This window comes from Corvus cornix, chromosome 1 (genome assembly GCF_000738735.6).
Source record: "Corvus cornix cornix isolate S_Up_H32 chromosome 1, ASM73873v5, whole genome shotgun sequence".
Taxonomy (NCBI): domain Eukaryota; kingdom Metazoa; phylum Chordata; class Aves; order Passeriformes; family Corvidae; genus Corvus; species Corvus cornix.
This window is the reverse complement of record NC_046332.1, coordinates 102355594-102376468: the sequence shown is the minus strand read 5'-3', so window position 1 is coordinate 102376468 and position 20875 is coordinate 102355594. Positions and strand designations below refer to the sequence as shown.

The window sequence follows — 20875 nt, the reverse complement described above, 5'->3', positions numbered from 1 at the left end:
TAGGAAAGTATGTTTTGGTATAGAAAGTGATGGTAGTAACTGCTTGAGTTGAACCTGCTAGTTTTACTAGCCGAGATAAGTACTCTTTGTATGTATAACCAAAGATGCTGTGTAAAGATTATTATTTTTAGACCATTACTGATGTCTGTTCTTCTCATCATGTATTTCTCAGTTTCATGCCTTTTCTGCTGCAATTATCTTCTATTTCCTTAATGTGTTTCCTCGTGAAGAGAAGGATTTTCAGTTTAATAGTCTTGAGTTTTTAGGATTGCTAGCTGGATTAAATTGCATGTGATTCTAATTTTACTTTAAATAATTGATTTGAGAACCGAATTTGTGTTTTTCAGTAAACTGAGGAAAGTGCACACTTACCAGAAATTATCCACATTCTTAGCTAACTTAGCCTCTACTATCCTCTGCAGGTGCCATAAGGCAGTGTATACATGAGATTGCTGTCAGGATAGCTTCTGTGGGCTGCAGTGAGACAACAGCAACATCCTTAGATACCCTTTGCATGTTCATATTATTTGCTTGAATTTGGGATAGTAAGAAATGTCATGGGCAGTATTGATTAAAGTACAAAATCTCATCAGGAGTTCTTGAGAAAATGACACTGAATTATTTAAATTCTCACTCTGCTCACTTTTCTGTGCCTTCTGACTCCTGATAAATGGTCTGGTTCTTCTTAGGTACCAGAGGAGACAAGTAGCATAGTCACTGATCAAACATGCTGGGGTACTGACAGAGTAGCTGGGTAGTTGAGGTAATGACTTTGCATAAAAGATACAATACCAGCCATATTACAGCCTTCTGCTATTCTATTTACCAGAGCTAATTTTTTCATTTATTTGGATTCTGGCAATCACAGAATGGGTAAGGTTGGAAGGAACCACTGGAGGTCATTTTAGTCCAAGCTCCTGTTCAAGCAGGATCCCCTAGAGCATGTAACTCAGGATTGTGTCCCGAAAACTTATGAATATCTCCACAGAAGGAGACTCCACAACCTCTATGGGCAACCTGTCATCTTTGATATTTGTCCCTGTTACTTTGAGCCAGAAAAGGAAGTGTACTTGTCTCTTTTTCCATCTTCTGTGGTGTAAAAGGAGCTCCAGTCAAACTGGACTCAGCGTGTCTGTTTTAAATAATGTTGTCTGACATGACAGACGGAGTGCTATAAGACATCCCCCCCACCAGCAAAGTGCTTTTCATGTGTGGATAAGATAACCATATTTCATGAGTCACTGGAAAATGTCCCTGCCTCCTCCTGCAGTTGAGAGCAAGGTGTTGAAAAAGCTTTGTGGAGAAGCAGTGCTAAGCATGCAAGCCTTATTCTGTCATCTGTGTTCTTCCACTTGGTCTGTGCTGTTAACCTAGTGTCTGGGCACTGAACTTCCTCATGAAATCTCAAACGGAGAGGAGTTGCTTGCAAGATCTCTGGTTTTCTACAGATGAGATAATTTTTATCCTGTGTTGTTGCTTGTTGGTGGCAGAGGAGCAGAAAGAGCCTCTTGATGCTAGATGAAGAAAGATGCCATACAGTGTTTTGGGCTAGCAACTAGGAAGTTTGCAGAGTTTCCAGGGGAATGTGTGATAGGAAAAGTTGGAGAGGAGATACAGAGGTGCGAGAAGAATGGGTTAAAAAAATAGACTAAAGTGAGTAGAGAAAGACGTGAGGAGAAGAAAATTTCTAATTGAAGGATCTCAACATATAGAAAGAGGTACAAGGTATAAAGCGGAGTATGAAATACCTTACACTTAAATGACTGTATCTGCAAGAGTGTGTGAACAAAAATTAAAAGGAAGTCTCATATTTGAAGGAGAGAGATTGTGGGATGAAGACTAGAAATGATCCATCTCCATGTCCAAAGTCTCAGATGGGTGCCAAGGGAACCTAGGGGTGATCTGAGAAGACAAGACGTGCTCCATCTGCCCAAACAGTGTTTAGGCTACAGTGATACTGTATTATATTAAGTCAGATAAACCAGGACCTTAAATTCTACCAATCTGCAAGTGACAATTCATATTTTAAATCTTCAGTTAAAACTTTGTAAAACTTTTGACTTGCACTTAACTGGAGAATTATGTATGGTGAAAGAAGATGGGGAGCACTTCAACAAACTCGGCATTCACTTATTAATGGCAGAAGATGTGGTGCCTCCAGGGGTGCTGAGGTAGGGGACTGATGTCACTATGAGGCTTCTTGCTCCTTTTGGAGAACTTATAGTGATTGAGGAGGTTTCACAATGACTGGAAAAGGTCAAATAGTGTGCACTGTCAAGAAGGACAAGACAGGAGCACCCGGGGAATTACAGGCTGGCCTGCCTGATCTAAGTCTTCAGGAAGACTATGGAGAAAATCTTTCTAGAAATCATTTCCAAGCAAATAAAGGACAAAGATGAGGTTAGGAACAGTGGAGGTGGATTTGCCAACTGTGAACCGTGCATGACTGATTGCCTTTTGTCGTAAGTTCTTCTGTAAACAGAGGAGAGCAGTGGATTTTGTTCATGTCTGCTTTAGCAAGGCTTTCTGTACTGTTTCTGTAGGGTCCTTTCAGCCACACTGGTGAGGTATGGTTTGGATAGGTGGATGAAAAATCAACTGGCTTGTCAGGCAGTGCAAGGTCCACCTGGCAGATGGTAGCTAGTGGCATTTCTTAGAGGTCAGTACTAGGGCTGATGCTGTTTTATGCCTTATTGTCAGATGAGGACAATTGGACAGAACACGCTGCCAAACCAGTTTGTGGCCAGCACCTACTGGGGAGGAGTAGCCAGTAGGTTGGAAGTCAGGACTGCCCTTCAGATGGACTTGCCAGTGCTGGGGGAATGGAATGGCAGGACACTGGTGAGACTCAGTGGCGAATGGAGAGCCCCTCCCGCCCCCGGGCAGACCGGAGCCCTGCAGCAGCCCAAGCGGGACGCTGGCTGCCTGGAAAGGAATTCGGCAGGAAAGGCCCTGGAGCCCGGCAGGCAGCAGCTGAGTGTGGACCAGCAGCGTGCTCTTGTGGCGGAAGACGTCAACTGCATGGGGATCCTGTGGGCAGGACTGCGGGCAGCAGGCCGGAGGGGAGGGGTTCACTGCTTTGGGGAATTTGGGAGGCTGCATCTGGAGAACTGTGTTTAGCTTTGAGCTGCACAGTACAAGGAAGGCACTGCTGTACTGGAGCAGGCTGGCTGGAAGTCCAGCAAGGAAATGAAGGAGCCGAAATGCAAGATGTAAGCAGAAAAACTGGTACTGAAACCAGAAGAAATGTTTCCTTTTCAGCCAGAAGAAGAGAAAGCTTATGGGAGATGGTCATGATGTCTTCAGTTACCTGACAGGCAGATGAAAAGGGGACGGAGCTCCTCTCAGAGCTGCAGTGAAAGGAGAAGTGACAAATACTGGCTGGAGCATAAGAAATTCCTCCTTGATGGGAAAATTTTCACATTGAGTCTGATGGAACCCTGGAGGAGCAGGAGGCTGAACTAGATACCTCCTGGGGTCCCTTTTTGCTTGAGTTACTTTGGGATTGGCAGGTTTGACAAGAAGTGATAGGGTATTGATACAGCATTGCAGAGAGCATCAAGGGTCATTGACCCATGGGTCAGGGCCAGTAATGCAAGCAACTGTGACATAAACTCTGTCCTTCCATTTTTAAATTAGTCAGGCTTTTTTGCAATTGCTGCTTATTTTGAATCACTGTTTAAGAGCTTCATTCCTATGCTGGTTAAAAACTAATATTTTTTTCATTTACAAAAGACTCTAGTTACCTTCTGGTGTGGGTTTTGTGTTGTTCCCTCCCACTTCCAGTATATGCTGATTTGTTCTTCAGCATAAAATTTTCTTTTTCTGTCTAGTTTTCACTTTCCTGGTGGGTTATAAAGTTGTGCTTGTTGCATAATGGTCTCTTCTTAAGCTTTTTAATTCAGCCTGCAGAGTGTGAAGAGAAATGCACATTAAATTATTTAGTGTGAGCTAATTTTCTTCAGGATTTCTTGTTGTCAGAAGCTGAATATTTTCAGCGTCTTTAGAATTAGAAATATGTATAATACAGTTGCTTCTTTACCTGTGCACACTGAGAATACAGAGAAGCTTTCGTGTAGATACTTTTTCAAAGTGATTATCTTTCTAGAGATGCATCTTACATGTTGCACACATACATGTGTCTCCTCTTTCTGTGACTGCAGTAATTAAATGATAATTAGCACCATCTCTGAGAGCTTGGCTCTAATTTAATACAGTGTATCTTCGCAGGTGGAGAGCTTCTAATTTAAACTCCAGGACATTTCAGCTTGATGCAAGAGCTTTTGATAGCTAGGATTTAAAACAAAGAGCTAGGCAATGTTGTTTTCATCTTGGCTTTTATCTGCAGCTGGCTGCTTGTGTTACCTTATGTGTCTTTCTAGTAAATGTTCTCTTGAAAAAAAAAACAACCAACTGTTTCTTTCCCTGTGTATTTTTGGCCATCCCACCAAATTTACTGTCCTGTTATTATAATTGAAATAATTTGGGAAATTACTGTGTTACTATATAATTTTTTTGGAGGAGATGAATGAGGGTTTCTCCTGGTAAATGCAATGTCACTGAAGTATCTATATTTGTACAGTCCTTAACACAATGAGGCTGTGATGCATGACTACAGCTTTTACATCATGTTAGATCTGAGACAGCTGGGACACAACTAATGTTTTAGTTTGACTAGCTTTAGTTTTGTTGAATTAGGTACTTTACTAAGGTAAACTCTGATTTTAAAAAAAATTTTTTTTTTTTTTTTTGTAAATCAGAAGGCAACTGAAGTGGCAACTTTATTATTAGACTCTAAGAAGAATTTTTATGAGACAAAATCTTGCTATCAGTTCATAATATTTAATTTTTGAGCCCTCCTCGGCCTGTTAATGAAAAGAGCTCCAAATCTGGAGGCCGCTTTCTGGAGAAAGCTCTGAAGAGCCATTTCTGCCTTCCTGAAATACAAATATCTAATATATGCTTAAGTTACTGTGTCCTGCCTTTTGTAAGTAATACAGAATCAGTGTTACTATATAAATGTGTGAATAAAATTTTCATTTCAAAATGGGCAGAATTCCAAAACGTTGTGTAGAAGTGTCTTTGTTACCAGCCTACACATACTCCAGACCACCAAATTAACAGCTTTTAAGATTTTACTGACTTGTTACTAATTTCTCACATAGCTAACAAGCACATGGCTTCTGCAGTGCCAAGGACAAATGACTTGTACACTTTTGAGTCTGTTTCAACAAAACCCAGGATCTCAGTAGCCCAAGGGGATGGTTCCCTTTTGCTTGAGGTACTTGATATTGTCAGCTGAATGCTGTGCTACTGCAGGCGGTCTCTGGGTTTGAGACACCACACATCCTTCAGAGAAGCTGTGTGCGAGTGCTGGAAAATGCTGCCATTTTCTGATTGTTTCTTTGCTTCTCCTCTCTCCTGAAAACCGCAGAGATGTGTTTTAAGTGTCTGTACCCAGTGGTGTTTTTGGAAGAATTACTGGCACACCCGGAGCGAGCTCTCCATCATCCCCAAGGATTTTGCTGTAGGCCGTGTGAGTGGCTGTTGCTGAGCCACTGGGTGGCATCACTGCATCATTTTGGGTTCATCAGTGCTTTATTCTTCAGGAACATCAGAAAGATGCCAGCTGCCCAAACAAAAAAATAAGCAAAAGAGCTCACTTAGATAATTTAGTAACAAAAATATCAGCTGTTCCATTGTAGTTTTTCTTTTACACTTTTTATTAAAATAATTAAAATGCTTGCTTATATCTTTGATGTTGGTACTTCATATTTTTCCATTCATGCAAAACTGGTAACACTAATTAAATCAAATGCAGAATCCACTTGCCCATACACATAAACAGTGCCACTATTAACACTGGAAAAAATACTATGATTTTGTTACTTAGCATTGCCATAATATTTACCTATATATGCCATATTAACATGGTATTCTACAAAAAGAAACCTATTTGTGACCTCAGATAAAAAGAGACAAAGATGCAGTTGGAAGGCTATGCTAATCATTTTGCTTTCTAGTGGCCTGAGGATAGTATTCATAACATATATTTCAACAGAATCCATGTGTCTGTGTTTTTCAATGTATATCATCTCAGTACTCATAAGGTTATCATATCAACCCTGCTGTTAGGGGAACTAAGATTTAGCAAGGCTAATGTGATTTATATAAGGATGCTTGGGAGATCTTATGCAGAGAATTGAATCTAGATATTCTGACTTGGATCATTTTGCATAGGGACTACAAAAAAAAAATTGAAGGAAGGTTTATATTATTTTTGCCTATTATGTGTTCACCCCTGCAAATTAACAGTACTCTTGAAGCTCCTTCGAGATCTGTATGTGTTTCAAAGGCAGAGTTTCCATTTGAGAATAACTCTGTTCTTGAAAAAAATGTATTCTACAAGATAGTTTTCCTTTCTTTCCTCAACTCCCCATTTAATTTAAGTTCCCTTTTAAAAAATGGTGTATATGGTCTTTTTTTTTCCTTGTGTCTTCCAGAACAGTTTAATTGGGATGATTATCTGAAAGAGACTGAATCAGTAGCTGCCCCTCTGCATTGTTTCAGACAGGTATGACAGTTACTATTTTGCAAGTGTGTGTGTATGTATGCCTGTTACAGGGTGATCCTAGAAAACCTTCCACGTTTAGACTGCTTGCAGACTTCCCATTTGACTTCTTTTGATCTGTAGTTATCAGTAGCTTACAGTTTTGGCAGTTGCTAGCTACGGAAGTTTTTTCATTCTTGGTTTCTGCCTCAAGCCAAATTTTGAGGGTTTCATTAAAGTTGTATCTTTGAACTCCATTTGCCTCTAAAAAAAAAAAAAGACTAGTTAATGAAAACAGATAGCCTTGTCTGAGTTCAAAAATGTTTTCTACTTTTTTCAATAATCTTAGTGGTACCATGGTTTTAGTGAGAATTAAAAATTTGGCTGATTGTCAGAGGAGTCATTCCTCTGCCCCATTTTTGAAAGATTTCTTTCAGTTCTGTCTAGCTGTGAGATGTTTCTGTAGTAGAGTTTAGTCACCGCTTTTTTCCTGGATCTCTAATATGTTTAATTTTATCTCTTTCTGAACAGAGTGCTTTCTACTTAGGAGTAAAAGAAACTAAAGTTAAAAAAAATCAAGGGGAATATATGGGAAAACAGAGGAAATACTGGATTTATAATGGAGGTGTTTAATGTATTATTTTATATTACACTGTACCTTACAAGTTTGATCCCCCTCACCTGATGGTCTGGTATGTATTTGCAGATGAGGTTTAAATCTACCATCTTGTGTGAGCTAATGACCTCCAGTTATTCAGCCCTCTGGAGACTGAGTCGATCTCTTTAGGCATCTTTCTCTCTGTTTTCCCAAGCTGAGGTATATCTTGTCTCCGTAAAGTTAAATAGGATTCATTTTGGTCTGTATGCCCTCACTGTGTTAGGAAGATAGTTGCTAAGGAATTGGATTGTTCAGGTTCATAGAAGTGTAATAGGTGTGACAAGCAGTGCATGTCTAGTCTAGTGGCTTGGGCATGTTCAGAAATTGTTTTCTAGAGCCTGTTGGTGGTCTGATTGTACTGTAAATGATACTGGCCTCCAGTGGGGGCCAAATAAGAAGCAGCACAAATTGAATAGTCTGAGAAGGAGAGGAACCATCACTCAGTGAGTCTGAAGCAGTTGCAGGAATGGAAAATAAGGAGAGAGCAACACAGATGGTAGCATTTCCTCATGCTAGATCTTGAATCTCAGCTTGCTCTTTGCAGATGAGGATAAAGGGCAAAGAGCCCCTCACATACTGCTTTCAATGAGAGGTGGCTAAAACCACTGGTGTCCATAGCTCTGAGTGGAGCTCCAGAAATTAATTTCACAGTATGTGTTTTTCACAAGGCAGACACCTCAAACTCCTCCTGGGTAGAGACAGAGAGTGGTAGGATGTCCCTGGATCATTCTGAGGTTAATGCCAGGCAGCAGCATATTCCTGGCTCTTTCTGGGTAAATGCCATACTCACAGACCATAAGCCACCATGAGCAGAGTATATGCTCCCAAGGAATGTAACTACTGCAGAAAGCTGCTCAAAAGCCTTTCCATGTGCCTTTCTTGTATCTTCCTCTTCCCTAGAAATGCTCAAGTCTGAACTGAGCAACCAGATAATGCCTTGAAGGGAGGTGCTTAGGTGACATGCATTGACTGAGATAAATCCAAGTGACCTGAATTGCTTAAGGAGTGTGTGAGTTGGAAAGAAGAACTTTAATTTATGTGCATAGTAAATTCAAAACAATTTACATATGCAGATTTTCAGTTTTTCGAAGAGTCGACCTTTAAGTAGAAAGTGATATGCAATGGTGATTAGTGTAGAGCTAGATCCTCTCACTACATAATGTTTGCAAATTTTAGAACCTAAAGTGCTTCTGCTTTGTGTAGGACTCATTTGACTTTTATTGGGTTACACATGAATTGTACGTGTCACTATTACTCTGTATAATGCAAAGAAATACGCTGCGCTGGCCAGCCAGAAAATAAAGAGTAGAGAGAAACTTAATTTGACAATTATACCCAGAACTGGTGACCTGTGGGAATTTTAAAAGTTTAAATTTTGTAGTAATTAAAAATTACTTGGGGAACAATAAATTAAAGCCTCTACCGTAAATTAAGACGCAGACACAGACAGCTAATGGAAATTTATTAAAGGATTTGTCTTAATTTAGAAGGTATTTTATCTGTTGCTTTAAGTTGTTTTCAATAACTACTTAAAATTTCAATGCCCTAAAACTTTCTTCCAAGCAGTTGAAAATTTAAAATGTAAAAGCTCCGTCCCTTGTAGTTTGAGCAGAACTTAAAGCAAGGCTATTACTGAGCAAGGTTTTATTATTTTATTTAAGGAGGAGTTACCTTTTTAGTAGAATTCCTTGAGTTGTTGGTATTTAAACAAGCTCACCTTTTCCACAAACAAAGAAACAAACTCCTCAATTTCTCAATTTCAGTTGCTTTCCCTGGTTGTAGAAAATAACAGCCTGAGAAGCAATATCCTGAAATTGAATTGCCCTTTAAATTTAATATGCTCAGGCTCCCCTTTCAGCCAGCCTTCTGTCTGAGTGCAGCATTGGCAGATGCTCACTGAGTTTTGCTCGTCTCCTTGGCTTTTGGGCTCAGGCTCCTCCAGGGCTCCTGCTGTTGATCTAGGGTGTGTTGTAAATAGTGCACCTGCAAAATATAGCAAGTAGAGCCAGATGTATTTTAGACATATAAATGTGGTGGAGAAAAAATACCACTAACACTTGTTGCAGGAGCAGATTTCTTCAGTCTTTTCCTGTGTCCGCAGACAGGTAGGTGCACCTCGTCTGCCTGCTCTGGGATCCCCACTTGACCTGGTCAGGCAGGCACAAGGGGACATAGGAGTCCTCTGAGTGTGAATGTGCATGGTTTTGGGTATTCTAACCTGCCTTCTGTATTAGAAGTCAGACTGTTTTAGTCTGGATGGGGTAGCTACTGGGTTTAAATGTCACGGGGAAGGCTGCTTACAGTTCTGGGTGTCTGTATTCAAAAACAACTTTGTACTGAAGAGTTGCAGAAGAGAGTTTCCAGGGTGATAGGAGAATAGTCATCATCTCCTAAGAAAAATTTCACTGCTTAACTTATGTACATTGTTGAAAGAGTACTGAGAAAGGGTCAGCTGTAGGTTTTGGTTTTATTTGCCAAAGTGCAAAAATAAATTAAATGATACTGTTGGCCAAAAATTCCATTAATAAAATTTAGGCTGGAAACGAGGAGACAACTAAAGAGAATAGTGAGAGACATTCCATTTCAGTTAGTGTTAATACAAAGTTTTGAACATCATTAGTGAAGTCATTGCCTGCAATACCACAGAAGGCAAATAATCAGACTGCAATCCAGTCAATCTCTGTCTGTAGTGTGTTGATACATGAGTAAAAAATACTCTTTTGTTCATCTTTAGCATGTGACAAAAAGTTCTGCTCAAAGACCAAATTGCATTTGTCACATTTCATTTCCTTGTGCTAATTAAATTAAATTGACATTTCATTGTGTGTTTGTGATTATATTCAGTTCTCTATGAATAAGCACAAGCTACAGTTTTGTCTTAGCTTAGAAGTTTTATATTACTTCAGTACTCTTTTCTTTCTTTAAAATGTTAACACTAACTCCTTTTCTCTCTTCTTTCTTTGTAATGTAAGCTCTTTTTTTGATGCAGAAACTCTTACTTGAGCTTTTGTAGAGCCTAGGGCAGTAGGGTCCAAATTTTGTTTAAATTTCCAAAACATTATTACAATGAGGATAGCTATTTCTTTTGAATTGAAAGCTAATAAACCTTGTGGTTGGGATTTTTCTTTTTTTTTTTGGATGTGTGTGTTGGTTTGTGTTTTGGTTTTGGTTTTTTTGAGTTGAATGTCATGTTTCCTAATATCCTTGTATTCCATTCACTTCACTGCTCCCCATCTTTATGTTCGTATCTTCATAAAAATTACCTTGTTACCTACTTAGCATCCTCATATTTTTAGAAATCAGTCAAGCTTACGCAGTTGGTAGGTTGTCCATCTGCCTTTTCTGACTTGCTGCTAAACACTCCAAGTTTAAAAGCTTCTTTGTATTTATCATTTTTATGATATGTTTAGGTGGAATAAAGCTGTATATTGAACTGTCTGGTAAATTTAGCAATATTAACAACAATAAGAAAAAGTCCTTTACCTTTTATTGTAGTCTAGAGTTCCACCTACGAATGATTTCAAAGTTGGTATGAAACTGGAAGCCCACGATCCTCGCAATGTTACCTCAGTTTGTATAGCTACAGTAATTGGAATCACTGGTGCCAGGCTAAGGTTGCGGCTGGATGGAAGTGACAATAAAAATGATTTCTGGAGGCTTGTGGATTCCTCAGACATACAGCCCATCGGGACCTGTGAAAAGAAAGGGGGCATGCTCCAGCCTCCACTTGGTAAGTAACAAAGCTTCTGAGCAAGTGTGGGGGGGGTATCGCTTTCAGGAAGTCAAATTTACCTTTTTGTCTTGGCAACTTCAGTGGTATTAACATTTCGCCAAACCATTGTTTAATTGAAAAAGAGGTAAGTAAACTAGTTGTGGCTAAGCGAATTGTGGCTTTTCCTTATTTTTTCATTCTTCTGACGAAAGAGTGAGCAGGTTTTTTTGTTGTTTTTTTTTAATAGGCCCTTAATATTAAATGTGCCCATTCTGTAAATGTTCCCTCACATACAGCCTGCCTTAAGAGTGTGTATACAGTGTTTTGTTGCATGATGCCATGCATGCTCCCGCTGGGAGCCCTTGGAAAGAGCTGGGGAAAGCCAGCTTGCCCCTTTACTCATCAGTGCATCCGAGCAGCTTACAAGAGGGCACTGGCTGCTACAGGCCTGGGAAGCCTCGGCAGGGCTGCTGGAGGCATGCCCCCTGCAGGGCAGTCAGGATGTTTCCTTGGGCACTGAGCAAATTGGTTGTGTTCTGGGACAGGCAGCATAAGGTGGGTTAGTGCAGAGTTGCAGCATTCTGCTCTGAATTTTTACTCTGAGGTAGTAAAAAGCAGCACTCCAGAGCTCTAGCAAACTGCAGGCTTAGACTGCGTGACATTCTCATTGCCTCAAATCAGCATACGTTCAGGAATGTCAGATCAGTTTGTCATGGTTAGTTTGTGAGCACAACGAATGCTCGTGAACAAGGTATAGCTTTCTTATGCTTAGAAATAGCATGCAGAACTTCTTTTGCCTTCCATGAGCAATATGAGTGACAACATTATGCCTCCCCAAACTGAGAAATAGTGCTTGGGTTTAGTCTTATTGAGGAAGTTTAATAAATAGGGAATTCTACAAAGCAATTCCTTGTTACCTCGTGAATGGTCAGAGGTGACTCTGACTAAACTGCTAGAGGTAGTAAAATGTGACATCGCCTTTCTTTGCTGTGATTCACCTGTATATTTAGATCTACATTCTTGTAGATCTTACATTCTTGTAAGCTATTTGTCAATAGCTTAAACTTCTACACATGAAAATATTTAAAGATTTCACAATGATTTGCACATAGTTTTGCTTTTAAAAAAGAGGAAAAATAATGACCAAAATTTATGTGAACACTCTTTCCCCTGTTATCTTGTGATCTTCTGTAATTTTTATAAGATGTGAGAAATAATGTTCTCAATATAAAAAATTACCTTTGTACAGAAGTTGGTTGCTGCAGCTTTTCCATCTTATGGTTATGAACCTATTCTGGTTTGGTTTTATTGGTAATTCTCGGAGAATTCTCATTGGAGGTTTAGTGAGGATAGATATGCTTTCCTCTTAGTAGCCTCTCAAAAAACTTGTCATCCTGCTTTGGAATCAACTTTCAGTTTTTTTGTTTGAAAGGTGAAAAGTATCATTTCACTACAGTGTGAGTCTTGATTTGCTTGTAGAGAGACAGACACAGGAACAGTTGACATAACCATTAAAACACTTCACATAGGTTATAAGAGTAGATTTTTGTGCTGTTGTGCTCCTTCAGAAACACAAGAAAAGCAATGCAGCTGGGGTGCCAGTCTAGAAAAATGTTGCTTACTTTAGATACAGTTTGAGCCCAGAAGGGCTTTTCTTCCTGTCTCTCCTTTGGATATATAGAGGTTTTGAATGAAAACACTGGGAATTCCTGACATCATGGAAAAAGTTTATTTTTTTTTTCTTTCTTTCCAAGAAGTTTCTCAGTTTAACCTCTCTGAAGTTCTTGATATAACCTTGTATAATGAATGAAGTCATACCAGTATAAAAAATGGAAGAGTATACCAGCTCCTTCAGCTGCACACATGTACAGTGTTAAAAATACAGCTTCAGGAGCACAACAGTTTTTAAAATGTGTCTCCAAACCAGAGTGATGAATAAAACAGCTCCGGGTATGTGTGATGGGGGCATTTGATCCGTTAAGAGGAGAAACTTTCCATGACCATCAGCAGAAAGGTTGATGCCTTCTCCTCAGATACTGTTTCTTATTCTTATTTGGTCAGGCTGCCTGCAGTGCAGCACCTAAGAAGCAGCTATTTCTGTGCACCCGGGCATATAAGTTTACCTGCCCTCTGAACAATTGCTGGTTATTCAGAAGAGAATGTGAGTGCCACTCTTTTGGCCCTCCTGCCCTTGATTTTTCTAGAGATAGGCTAAATTCCAGCAATCAAACATTCTGGCATACCTAGATTAATTTTTGAAAAAGCCTTTTTGGCAGTTTTACAGCATCCTGTTCCTGGGCAAAGCTGGGAGATAATTGGGTGTATAATTACCTCCTGTTAGACATTTAACCAACAGCTTTTTTTTTCCTTAGTAGTAAGGAACCTTCTGGATACTAATGTTCCACTTCTATCATAATAACTAGCTTAAAATAGTCCCTCCTACCTGATTTTTGCATGGGCTTAATTATGCATATTACATAAGGGTTTTGAGAAAGTGATTATTGCAGCAAAGTGTTCCTGTTCCAGCCTCTGTTTTCCATAGGTGAGCTTTTTGTTGTTGAGAGCTTAATGTTCTGAGCAAATTACGTTGCAGATAGCATTTTCTCTGGTTTTACCAGGACAACTAAAGGCCAAATGAAGTTAATTGAAAGTGTTGTTTAGTTGTCATTCCTCTGTCTTGCTTGTGTATCTTTTCTGGGCTATCTAGTTGGGAATATCATGTTTCAATAACGTGTTCAGGTTTTATAAAGACTCCGGTATGAAACCGGGCCTGACAATCAGCTCAGTGGTCCCCAGATTATGACACCATTTATCAAATAGGAGCTTTGCATTCATTTAGGTGTTGCATAGGTAGTTCTGGCTTGAAAACTGTTTATTCAGCTGAAGATAGCTTAAAGCTATGAGCTAAAGAACCACTACAGCATATAATCAAATTTTAGATGAGTAAATTATTTAACTGATGAAGAATTGCAGCTATGTTTCACCTTTCTAGTTACAGATTTTTAAGAGAATTGTTAAAGGTCAGTTATGAGGGAACTCATGAGCTCTTGGCAGATTATGGTACTATTTGCTTTGTGGAAAAAATTCCGATTTGCTGTATTATGTCTGTTTCTCTGCAGAACTGTTCCAGACATCTAACTGCTAAAGAAGCAGGAAAAAATGTCCACTATGTCTGTTATCTTACTCATTACTTTAAAACATTCATTTGGAAAGCAAAGAAAGCAAAAGAATTTTTTGTTCATTTTGTTTTATCTTTTAACTGGAAAGTGGTTGATTGTGAGGGAAGATTATCTGAAATAATGTTTTCAGCCAAACCTTCTGTTCTGTTGGAATAAGGTGGTTCATCTAAACAAATTTGATTGTTGTTTTTGATTTTTATTCACTTGTTAATGAAAAATAGAAAGACCTTGTGGTTTATGTTTTTCAATATGATACATGATTTATTAAGTTTTTCTTTTTGTTCACTCTTAGGTATTCTTTGTTATTATGGCTATTTATGTATTTATTTTAATGAGGGAGGGAGAAAAAACAATTGCTGGTTTTGTCAGTGGTTTGGTGAAAAAATAACAAGATTCTCAAAAATAAAAAAGTATCTTCTCAATAAATGAGCTAGAACCTGAAAAGAAAGCTAGGTGCTTGTGCCAGGGAAGTTCCACTGGACCAGGGAGTGTGTGGGACAACCTAATAGTCTTCTGTACTAGAACTTGCATGTCATTAAATCCTAGAAATTTTTCTGTAATACTTGATGTTATGATGAGTGATTTTGCAGGCAAGTCACTCAGAATGGAAATGAAGCACAGCTTTCTGCACCTACAGTGACCATGTTAGTTTCTTCTTAGCTACTGCTATTCTGACCAGGTCTGAAATAAAGGGAATGAGACATTAGTGAAACAGACTGTATCCTTTTCCTCCTATTGTATTTTACAAACTGAAAGTAGGGCCATTTGTTTGGTTTTTTTGTTTGTCCTCAGGCTTCCAGATGAATGCATCCTCTTGGCCAATGTTTCTCTTAAGAACTCTAAATGGAGCTGAAATGGCACCTGCAGCATTCTTTAAGAAGGTAAGAAGGAAAGCATTTCTAGTGAGCAACTTCCTATCAATTGGTCCATGGTGACATTTTTTAATGTGAACGCCAAGATATTACCCTGTTGTCTGCAGCACAGACAGGGAAGGCAAGACTATTACTTAAAATGACTTTCAACTGGATTGACAAGCTATGGAACAAGACAAAAAGGAATCTGCTTCTAGTCTGTAGAGACGGCCATTTCTTTTCCTGAGCTGAGTCTTCAAAGTATGGTGTGTTATTTAGGAAAATTGTGTTTGCTCATTTTTTGTCTCATGGATTTTAGATAAAATACATACCACATTTCTTAACAGCACTGTACTCATGTGAATGTGCACAGGAGTAAAAAAAATTAATGGGGAGTGAGAGCCATTGGAATACAGTAGTTCTTGGAAGGGTTTTGTTAAACATTTTCATTGGGCACACACTTGTCATTTAAAATATAGTGAGAAAGTAGTTGAAAATAGCAGAAAAAGCCATTCTGTTTTTTAAACATGACTCTTGAGTAAGTTACTGTGAAATATGGAAAATTATATAAAAATAACAGTAGTATTAAAATGACTTGTTGGTTCAATTTTTTGTTGAGGTGATAAAACTCTGCTATCATATTGAGTGTCTTCTTTTTGGGTACTGAGAGTGAAACTGACAAGTATGTCAGCAAATCAAACAGTTGGGTTCAGGCCTGCAATCACGTCACTTGGTGTTAACTTCATATAATTACAATTTTTTTTAGATAAGATAGTATAAATTTTCTGAGGCATGATGAGCCATGCTTATCTGTGCTAGCCTGCAGCACATCTGAGATGGGCTTGGATAATAAGGTTCTTAAGGCTGAGGTGGTAATTTGTGTTCTGTCAGATCGCAGCTCCTGCTGTGGAGGTACGCTTATGCCAGTCACATTCACTTGATTTTTGTTTTTCTTTTGTCCACTTGGAATTGGTCTAAGGCCAACTGAGTTAACAGAGGCCTATAAATAATGTCCAATGCTAATGAATTTTTCATGGATTAATTGAGAGGTAAAGCTTTTACCAGACAGTTATCAGTCCCCAGGAATATCCATGCTCTGCAAACCTCTTCTTTATTAGCATGTAATAATTTCATTTTAGTGTCTTGGCTGTCTTGCTGCCCAGACATAATGTATTGGTTGCAACCTACTGCTTATGTAAATACTTTTATCAGGGTATTTCTGTCATGGAGAATTTTGCTAATTATCCCAGCTATGTTTGGGGGAATAGAATGAAGATTTTTGTAGTGCAGAGGAGCAAACGCAAATTTGAAATACAAGTAAGTTTCCTTGAATGTGTTCTATAACTTTTTGAGAGTAGTGACTATAAGTAGTAAGAATGTTGAGGAAAAATAAAGGGCTGTTACTTTGTTTTGGTTTGGTTTTTTCTTTTTTAACAGGTCATAGAAATACAAATATTCTACCACGCTTATTTTTGTAGGAACCACCAAAACCTGTGCCAAACTGCTTTAAAGTTGGAATGAAACTTGAAGCTATAGATAGAAAGAACCCATACCTGATTTGCCCAGCAACCATTGGAGATGTTAAGGGAGATGAAGTTTTTGTTACATTTGATGGCTGGAGTGGAGCATTTGACTATTGGTGCAGGTGTGATTCTCGAGATATTTTCCCAGTCGGATGGTGTAGCTTGACAGGAGATACATTACAACCACCAGGGAACAATGGTAAGATGACTAATAATATTGCTTAATTATTTTTCTCCTCAATTACAGCAGAATTTTAAAATCCAGCTGGCTATATGCAGATAAGACTGAAGATTTGATTTGTGAGTAGCAGACGAGGATGAAATATTGTTGAATTTTATTTATGTAGCTTAAAGCTAATAGAAATCACTGGGAAACAATTTTTGCCTGTTCATAGTATCTCCAGGAATGTGTTTTATTTAATGCTGTTCGGAGGACTTCTGATGATCTCTAATTTTTGTGTGCTTGTAAAAATCTTGGAACTAGATTTGCTGTTTGTGTTATTGATAGATACATGCTCCTGTTTAGTGATACTAATATATTGGCTGCTGCAGCACTTCATGTTTAACTGCTAAGTAAAGTAGTCTTTGCTTCTGTGATGATTGTAGGTCTAAACTATGTATTTAGTGTTTCTTCTGTCATACTCACAAAATTCTGTCTTGCATGTGTGTATTCTGAATGCTTTGTCTTCCTCTTGCCTTTAGGGATGTTTGTTGATCAGATGATAGTGTCTCTTTAACTAATGGCCGCTGTGCTTTATAATGAACAACTATCTACCTTAGAAAGAAGGGAAATAGCATGAAGGGGGGTATCCCTCAGTGTAATCCCTTTGCTACTCTGGGGTCTGCTCGTCAGGATTCTGTAGTGTAAGGCTTTTCTGTCAAACTGTTTGAGCTTTTCTATTCTCATCCCATAAAAATTTGTCAGGAAGAGAGATTTTGAAGAAGAGGAGTCATATTTTAATTAATTTCTTTATTAACCAGAATAATTTTTTCTCAGTGAGAATTTTCACAGCTGGTGTTAGGTGAGTAAGGAACAAGGTGACTGGTGTCACAGAACTCTCAGTGGAAGTATGAAAGGAGCAGAAGCAAGAAGGCAAGAAATCAGTAATGTTTCCTGCCCTTTCCATCCCCATTGTTTTTCTCTGTCTTTTGGCAGCAGATCAAGAGCTGTATGGAAAATCTAACTGGAATTAGTTAAGGGTATCTCTTCATCCTTGCTCTCACCTGCCTGTCTGAAGTTACTGCCAGGGGTCATAGTACCTGGAATCGAATTCAGTCCATTTTGGCAGATTTCAGCAAAGGAGTAACTACATGTGTAGCTGTACTGTCCAAAATGATCTGCTGGTACAAACCTGCAGTGAGAGGGAAGGGCAAAGTCATGTGAGGAAAATGTACCTTCGATCAGAAGTCATCTAATAGGTGCCACGCTGACCTTAGTCTTAATGTTTCTGTGCTCCCAATCTCTAAAGTGTCTTTCTCAGCTTCTTCAGAAGGTTGACCTTGTCTTGAGAGGTCATGAATGAGATGTGTTATTACAGTTAAGTTAATTATTTCTTTACTGTGGGGGTGACTGTGCACTGGAACAGATTGCCCAGAGAAGTTGTGGAGTCTCCCCTACTGGAGATATTCCAAAATCATCTGGACACAATCTTGTGCTCTGGGATGACCCTGCTTGAGCAGGAGGTTGGACCAGATGACCCACTGGTGGTCCCTTGCAACCTGACCCATTCTGTGATACACAAGAGGGCCTGCGTAAATAAGTGGCATAGAATTTTTTAAATGTATTTTTGTGGCAGTTTAGATTGCTGAGTCCAATTTCATCTTCTGGAAGGAATATTATTAAATTGTTTAGTCTACTCCAATTTCACTGCTGGAAAGCCAGCAATGTTTTGAGGTAATACATCCAGAATTTTTCTTGCCTGATTTGTGCTTGATACAGCTCAAAGTTGCTTGACAGTAAGTAAAGCTGGTTATGCAATCCAGTTCTTCAGGTAATAAACAAAATTCAGACTTGAAACACCTATCCAGGTAGGATACTGCTGCTTTGTAATGAGAAACAAAAACACTTTAGGCATTAATAAAACCTGAAGCAAGGTTCTTACAGACTTGTAGTCAAAACTGAGAATTTTGGACATGTAGTAGAAACTGAGTGCAGAGAGGTGCAGGCTGGAGTGTTTTTTATTTTTGATTCTAAAAGTGGGCCAAAAGTTAACTGCAGTTTTATTGAAATTGTGTGTTCATTTTTCCCCATTCTGGGCATAAATAATTTGTTATTTCTAGTTTGCTTTGTGTTGTTATTTTTTATGTACTGTTTTTATGTGTTATACACACTTACTGAATTTACATAGCTGGATGAAATATTTTTTGCTCTCAGGTTAGGTTTTTTCCTGTTATTTGATCACTATTGAGCCATTAAAAAACTGCAATGACAATCCTTTATTAAGATGTAAATAATAGCTTCAAGAAGAGTATAATCAAGTTGTTTCAATTCAGAAATATGATAATGTTGTCAGGATTCTTCGTTACATCACACTAACATTGACTACTCCTGTTAAGGGAGAAGATATGACAGTTACTACATTGCAGGGATCTGCTTGGAGTACTGAAGTGTTATTCTGGTCTGGACTTTTTTCCTGCTGGTTACTTCAGTTTTTCTGCCTTGAATTTCTGCAACAGAAAGTGAAAATAATTGACTGAGAGTGGCTTGAATCCCAGAGTGAATATGAAAAGTATTCTTGATTTTTGTAACTACCTTTCCTGAAATCATTTAAATGTGTTAAATCACTACTTAGAGGACTGGAAAAAAAAGCCTCAGATTTTAGTAAACATGCAAAGTCAATATCCTGCAATCTAAGTACAAAAGCGATAAAGGATGGTTTAAATTTCATTCACATCTAGGACAACAATTTCCTGCCATGAGATGTGTTTTGGGGTCTAATTTAGCCTTTTGAAAGAGAGATGACATGCAGTAAGAGAGACAGTATGAAAATTAGGGAAGATTTTATTTCAACTGTCTACTTTCTTAGCCTTTTAGGATGCCCAGAGAGATTGTAGGACCTCTGCTATGGGAGGTGTTTAAGAATAGTTTAAGTACAGGCTTCTAGGATGTGGGGAAGTTTTTTCAGACCAGATTACGTGTTATATTTACTCTTTATAACTGTATCTTCTGTACCTCTCATTGGTATTAGACCGCTCATGAACTAAGATAGAAGATAATACAGAGAAGTTAGGTGAAAAGTTGTTTTGGACCAACTGTTGATAGCCTTCAGGCCCTAATCTTTGTGTTTATGTTTTGTCTTTGGTTCTTATCAGAAGATGTGACTTCAGTGGACTTGGCTGGATGTCAGGACATGTGCACAGTGGTATGAAATGTACCATTCAATATTTATACTATCAGAAGCTGTGCTAATATTGTAGTTTGTGTCATTAGAAATATCTCCTATAGTAGTAATTGGTTATGTATGGTTTGACTTCAGTGCTTGATGTTGGCTTGGCCTGCTGCCTCAAGGCTAATATTTTAAGAATGCATAGATTGTTTTCTCTGTGTCTCTTGGTCATTTAGATGCTTTTAGAGATGAGTTGTTATCCATAAACAGTGTTGTGAAAAGTACCTAATGAAAGAGGTTGACATGGTAATGTCTATGCTGGACCACTCTGAAGGACCATCTGCTCTTGAAGGCTCTCTACAGCCCTGGCTGAAAGCAGATGTCTGAAGAAGAGTATAAGACACAGGAGACAGGTTTGCAGAAGTATTCCTAGTATCTGTCCATCTCCAGCCCAGCACCTTCCAAGCCCAGAATAATGCTTTTATGCTGAGTACCTTCTCAGGTACTCAGCATAAAAGGGGAGGAACTTGATCTAACCTGTTCTATTATATATTGGAGCCATCTGAACTTTTAGCACCTGCCACATCCTTTTTAGCACCTACTACACAAGGTGTTCTCTACTTGAGTGTATTTTTGGTAGAAAAGAAGATATTCCTTTTCCTTGCTGATAGTTTCATTTGTTGTCCTTGGTTTCTTGTACTGAAACAGCTTCTTGTACTTCCAGTACTTTTACAGGAAGAGTTTGGTTTTGTTGTTCAGGGGTCAGTTTTATTCCTGTGGTCATCCTTGTTCTTCTGTACTGTTTCCTTTTCACTTAGGGCATTTTTGAGCCACTGGATCCAGAAGTGCACAATATATTGAAAGTTAGTGACCTAGTGGTGCCTGCTATTATGTCTTCTGTTCCTTCCATGATTTTTCATTAACTGGCATTTGGGATTTTTGGACTTCTACTAATCTTAGGTGCTTCCTTGGAGTGAGTATGAATGCAAAAAAAATCAGTCTTGTTGCTTTAGTGTTACCTTCTGCATTTGCTTATTCTGAAATTCGGTCATCTCTTGGGTCCACGTAACTTCTGC

General features: G+C 38.6%; 1 protein-coding gene across 5 annotated transcripts in view; it reads left to right on the top strand.

Annotated features, from left to right (window-relative positions):
• The window catches only part of SCML2 (Scm polycomb group protein like 2), a 74606-nt gene that overhangs the window by 19890 nt on the left and 33841 nt on the right, over window positions 1–20875 (top strand). For 4 of the 5 annotated variants that reach the window (XM_039551050.1, XM_039551046.1, XM_039551032.1 and 1 more), the window contains 4 exons: window positions 6504–6574; window positions 10704–10938; window positions 14892–14980; window positions 16429–16672. In XM_039551050.1, coding sequence (XP_039406984.1) covers window positions 6504–6574; window positions 10704–10938; window positions 14892–14980; window positions 16429–16672 — 639 coding nt within the window. The remainder of the gene's footprint in view (window positions 1–6503; window positions 6575–10703; window positions 10939–14891; window positions 14981–16428; window positions 16673–20875) is intronic. The other variant, XM_039551058.1, reaches the window with a different exon arrangement.